The sequence below is a fragment of the Cryptotermes secundus genome, unplaced genomic scaffold (genome assembly GCF_002891405.2).
Source record: "Cryptotermes secundus unplaced genomic scaffold, Csec_1.0 scaffold8000, whole genome shotgun sequence".
NCBI classification, from domain to species: domain Eukaryota; kingdom Metazoa; phylum Arthropoda; class Insecta; order Blattodea; family Kalotermitidae; genus Cryptotermes; species Cryptotermes secundus.
The window spans coordinates 6,799-12,951 of NW_019720916.1; the positions used below are offsets into that span (position 1 = coordinate 6,799).

The 6,153-nt window shown below is 38.2% G+C and overlaps 1 protein-coding gene across 4 annotated transcripts in view; it reads right to left on the reverse strand.

Annotated features, from left to right (window-relative positions):
• The window catches only part of LOC111873773 (pre-mRNA cleavage complex 2 protein Pcf11-like), a 6,808-nt gene extending 662 nt beyond the window's left edge, over positions 1-6,146 (reverse strand). The window contains exons 1-5 of one of the 4 annotated variants that reach the window (XR_002844432.2): positions 5,805-6,146; positions 4,909-5,034; positions 3,939-4,107; positions 2,975-3,092; positions 2,050-2,198 (exon numbers count right to left, since the gene is read on the reverse strand). Coding sequence is in view for 1 of the 4 variants with exons in the window: in XM_023868738.2 (XP_023724506.1) it covers positions 3,046-3,092; positions 3,939-4,107; positions 4,909-5,034; positions 5,805-5,921 (459 nt within the window). In the remaining 3 variants the exon portion in view is untranslated. Of the gene's footprint in view, positions 1-1,899; positions 3,093-3,938; positions 4,108-4,908; positions 5,035-5,804 lie in introns of those variants that run through there. The other 3 variants (XR_002844433.2, XR_002844431.2, XM_023868738.2) reach the window with 3 other exon arrangements.
• Between the last annotated feature and the right edge of the window lie 7 nt (positions 6,147-6,153).

The window sequence follows — 6,153 nt, forward strand, 5'->3', positions numbered from 1 at the left end:
GTCTGGTTTTTCACATGCTACACATGCAATAGGAAAATACAGACCGCACTAACCCCAACCACAAACTGGAAAGTTCCCACGTCAGAGTACATAAGTAGTCAACTACACGAACAGTACTAAGATAGAAATGTAACAGCCATGAACTGCATGCCTATGTGTGCACTGTGTAAGATTCTTATTCACTCTCTTCCATAGAACAAAGGAAAAATCCATCTTCTAGTATGAACTTGAACAAGAAAAAGTAGGTAGAAAAACAGAAAAAAATAACTAAATAAAGAAAAACTTGGTATAGTACAAACTTATGTGTCAGTATGTAATGCCCACAAGTTATTTCTGAACAGTAACAATGTTCTAGCATAAATATGCATGAATCACATCCCCCTTCAGTATAACAAACCTCTAGACTTTCCTAATTCTTCTAAATAATTCAATTCTAATAAGGAATCACTTTCTCTATGACCAGTCAATAACATATACAGTTCATGTCTCAATACTTTCGGTTTACTGCTGTATACAGCACAATTTTTGTAGCGAGTACTTGAAGTCACATGAAAGTTTATGCAGCCACAGCAGTTTGAAAAACATACAAGAAATCAGAATTTCCAACAAAAAATTTTACTCTATTTTAGTTTAATGTAAAACCAAAGTGCATTTTATTTAATAACACAAGAGGTTATGACAATTTGCCTGCGACTTGAATATACATATGAGCGCACATACATATATATTATGAACCTACATCCTGAAGAATGTCACCTTCATTTTTAACGACAGGCAATGGATTATGTTATCCTAACTATCAAATCTGTTGTGACAGCCATGGAGGATCACATGCATGGCCAGCAAGATCCTGTGATTTAAACCCTTTGTACTGTCATCTCTGGGGCCATGAGGAGGGACTAGTCTATATACAAAGAACAAAGAGAAGAACAATGCTTCAGAGAATTTTAGGTGATTTATATATCTGAAAAAATCTCCACATTTCTAAGAATGTAAACACTTCCATAATACACTGCACTGAAATGCACATTCAAGACACATTGAACAGTTTACAATATAGCAAGCTCAGATGTGCATTCAAGTCACAGGCTGACAATCTGAACAGTTTTGGCTTCATGCTTCATTATTAATAACACTTGTTTCTGTTTTGTATTGAAGTGATATTGAATTCTCTTATCAAAAACCAATATTTCTGGTACATTTTTATCTGACTTTAATACTGTCCTGGCTCCTTAATGTTTTGCAAACTGGACCCATGTTAATGGGACTTCTCTTAGTAAAATTCAATCAGTTGGTAGACTCCACCTGAATATGTAAAACAAACTACCTTAACACAAAACTGGCCGCTGCTCTTTAAGTTTCTTTCAATATAAATGAAGAATTAATAATTTATATGCCTCTGGTTCAGGATGTAAGAGTTTAAATTAAGAAATTACATGAAAAAACATGGCAAGTTTTGAACAGTTCATCAAATTTCAGCCTGTTCTGAAATCTGGCTGTTCAAACAATACACAGAGGAGCTATATACAGTAATGGAATCACAGCAAATTGTTTAGTCACATCACTTTATCTTACTCTATAATCAATGTGATAAACTTCAGTGTTCCACAGAATTTTACTCACAAAAAGCAAGATGGGTGTGAGAAGTAAAGTAAAGGTATCCCTGTAACAGACCGTGCAGGACCACAGGGTCCCACATTTTCTAGACAATCAGCTCATAGATGGTGACAAGGTTGTCAGCCCTATGTGCCGGCTGCCCTTTACCCCCAAGAATATTCCTGGTACTCAATTCTGTTAGAGGCTGAGTTGACCCCAGGGCTATAGTGCGGCTGGAAGGGTTAGGTCAATTGAAAAAAATCCAGTGACCTCATCAGGACTTGAACCTGTGACATTCTGGCTTGTAACATAGTGCCCCAACTAACTACGTTACCATGAAATTAAAAATTCAACAAGAAAGAAATGAAATGTTGCCACTGTACAGTGCAAATTTCCCAAGGAAACAACCCCCACCAAAACACATAAACCCAAACTGAAATTCTGTTAGCTTACTTTTGACATCCTCATGTTGCTGTACCATATTATTTTCTGGAACTGCATGGCAGCTGATGCTTGATGATGATGATGATGATGATGTAGCTGAAGTAGTGTTACATCATCACAGGGGAAATTAATTAAATCCCACTGTTCCTTACAGAAACCTTAAATAGAGACTTCCTTGTATATAGTGTCTAAGGACAGGATGATTAGTAAATGATGAAACAGAAAGGATGTGTACATTTATGGTCAGCTGCAGAGGTACAAACAGCATTTTTCAAAGACATCTCGAATGTACAGTAATCTACCCACAATGTTTGTTGGATGAAGCATAGAGCTTCAGGAGTGAAGACAAATCAGATATAACAGATATACCTCTTAAAAATAAGAACTGCACAATTCATTTCAGCCTAATATTAACAGGCAGCAACTAACACCAAGTTAATGGCTGCACACCCATCAGTGTCCAGAGAGTTTCTTGTGTTCAGTTTATTTATTACTGGTGAATTGTGCCCATACATAAAAGTATATTCTGACTTGTTTCCACAAGCAGTGATGTTACTAGCATATGTGAATGACTGTTCACTGCAACTTTTCAGAGTGAACAAACAATGTAAAAGTTCACCCTAGAACTGATTTTTAACATGATAATTCACAAAAATTTCCATTTAAAATTCATGATATCAAAAGGGATATGTAACACAATCTTCGGTATTGTGAAAAAAGAGGTTGTTTACACAGAGTNGAGTAAATATACTGGGGGGGGGGGATCTAGCAGAAAAAATCTTCTCATCTACATACCCGGCCTCTTCCCAAATTCTCACCTCAAATTGAAAAAGTCACTATCACACATGCCTAATGCAAACAAAAACACACAGGATAAAGGACTTACTACAGTAAGGTCCTTCAGACATAATTTAGTACTATTCTGTTTATTTACCTGACTAGTATTGGCAACTGGGGCAGGTTGAGACCAGTGGAGGTTCCATTGGTTTAGGTGCCGCATGAAGTTTAGCAGCTTCCTGCCCAGCAACTTGCACTGGTGGTCTCAGCTAATGCTGGAACACAAAACACCAAATTATATACACCTTCCTCTGTAATTCATCTGTATTATCTTCACAATTACAGACACCATAAGCTTCTCCCTAAGCAGTTCATTAATTACTCAACACTTAGGTAGAAAACCCATAAGATTCAAAAGGGGTAGCCTGCTACTGGACACCATACTGAAATATTTGCATCTACCTCCCATCCTCTCAACGTTCCATCTTAATGTTACCCTCCCTTAACGGCATGAAATATCAAGCAATCACTTCTTATCTAGTGTCTGCAAGCCCTTAAAATTTACTCCCTAAGACTGATCTGCAAAAGAGCACCAATTTGTGCTGGTCTACCTCCAATTGGTTTTAATTTCAAAACAGGAATTCAGTTTTATTTCAAATAACAATGAATGTGCCACTCATACCATTACTATATGGGATAAACTAAAGGATTCCAAATTTCCCCCAGCTCATTCCAAAGACCATATTGTTAACATTCTACTAGACTATATGGCATCATTTCCCAGAAAACAATACTACTTTCTGCTTGTTTTATATTACACTGTAAAGAGGACTCAATGAGAATGTTTATGATAACCAGGCTAACCTAACTGCCTGTGGGGAGAAGCAGATATACACTAATGGCTTAGTGTAAACAAGGAGAAATTGCTATTGTGAATAACCAAGGACACCATGGCAATACTTCTGTATTGGAATCAGCCTGTAATTCCTCCAAACTTTATACACACAGGAATATATTCGCTTCACCATCCCACAATGCAGGATTGATGCAATTATTTATTCACAACTCTAAATGAATTTCAAATTTTAAACTGCAACAGTAAAAACAGTATTTATACTCACATGAAAACACTCTTGGATTCACATCTATGGTAGGAGGCACATCTGTGATTGGCCATGCTGGATCAACTGCATTTACACGTACATCTACTGCATGCAGCTTCTCTGGTGGGGACACTTTCTTCCAAGTTTTACGTAATGTGAACATCTGGGACCGTGTTTCCTTATCCCCCTACAGGAAGGAAGCACAATACATGAATCAGTCCCATAATATGATATTTTCTTGATCACATCTACAATACTTGGCAGCAAGAATTATTAAAATGATGCATACCTCATGCTTTACACGAACAACAACCTCATTTAACAATTAGATATAACGTTAACTTAAATTAATTTTCCTTACAACAAAATTTTTCCCTTGTCACCAACTGACATGACCATGCTCACAAAAGGAAACAAATATTCATGTCTGCGGTAGCTAGATACCATATCCTCTGTAACAAGCTATTTCTAACATTAAGAGTAGCACAACAGAATGTATCCAAGTCTTTTACCATCATGAACAGCTTTGTGCTCTTTGCATATGATGGCTATTTTTTTCAGAGTCAATAATGAAACACAGATAGATAACACTTCTGAATTGCAGAATTTTGGGCAAAAAAAAAATATATATATCTGAAATTGTAAGCTATCAAGGTCTCAAAACCTGGAGCTGGATAACATTACGGTAACAAAACAAAGTTCATGAATGGCCAGATTATTCATCAAAATCACACATCAGACAGACAAAAGTAAATCAGATTCAGCATTTCTATACACATTCAGTCTCATGTATAACAGCTGTTTCTGGGGGCATGCGGTAGCACAGTCGGTTGAGGAACTATGCTACAAGCTGGTAGGTCATGGGATTGAATCCCGATGAGGTCATTGGATTTTTTCAATTTACCTAATCCTTCCAGCCGCACTATGGCCCTGGGAATGAATAAACCCCAAACTAGAGTCCCCCCCCCCAAATCAAAATATGTAATACCTTTTCAAAAACACCGCAGAAGGCTGAAACAAAGTTCTGAGTGAAGAGCGAAGTATATACATCTCCAACATTCTTCAAAATAGAATCGATGAGGTATAACACGGGCAGCTTGATCTCTGCTTGCACCTACATGAACAGGACAAACATATTTGAGGGGTTGTTGCTTGCTTAGGCTCCACTTTCCTTCCAGTTTTGAGAAGTGCAGCAATATAATTACACTAGTATATTTAAGATAGCCAAACCTGCCTACTCATAATAGGACCAAACTTTTCCGAAGCTACTTTTCAATGGAACTACTGACATCTGGATAATGAAGGGAAATGGAATGTCCAATGTGACTGTAAATGGTCTTCCCCTTTTGGTTTCCAAACGTACACAATGAAGCTAGCTCAGAAAGGACTGTCAGAATATCATAATATGTGCAAGGATATTTAAAAACATGATCCTTTTCTCACAAAGTGTTTAAATTCACATCCTGGGCAGTACCTACTTGCAAACGACATATCTTCTGGCAAATACTATACCTTGCAATTGTATTACATGGAATATCCGTTGGCATATGATTAACTATATTAACACTACTAAACAAAACGGCCATGGCGTTAGTCCGCAAGCGAAATATACCCACCAAGTGGCCGCCACTTCTCAGAAAAGTTAGTAAAGCATGGCCAGCGCGTAAGGCTGACAATCTTACTGCCATCCCTGAGCCGATTGTCTAGATAATGTGGGACCCTCAACGTCTCACAACCCTAAGGGCCTTCACCGCCTGTTACTGGGATAGCTTTACTTTTTTTGTTTTACTTTACTATGAACAGCCTGAATTTCAGCACTCTTTTAACAATCTGTCTCAATCAACCTCAAGATGCGACAATATCAAGCAAAACCTTAACACTAACCTTTTGAAGATGTTCTTCCAATGCCTGGACGATTATGGGGGCATGCCTGATATTTTCATCAGCTGAGCCGTGCATGGACTGGCTCGCATAATGAGTGACGTCATGGCTTCCAGCCATATCTTCTGCGCTACCCTTTCTTTCACGATTCCAAGCTCACCCCCTCCTTCTCTCCCAAAGACCATGTGATTTCCCCTTCCTTTCTACCCTTGTGTCTCGGGAGGAAGTACAAGGTGTGTCCCAAAAGTCATGAAATATATTTCTTTCCTGCGCTCCTACTGGTCGGAGCGCGCTGGAACCGGTTTGATTAGGGGGGGAGGCCTTTAGCTTCACAGCGCGCCCAAAGGTCAGT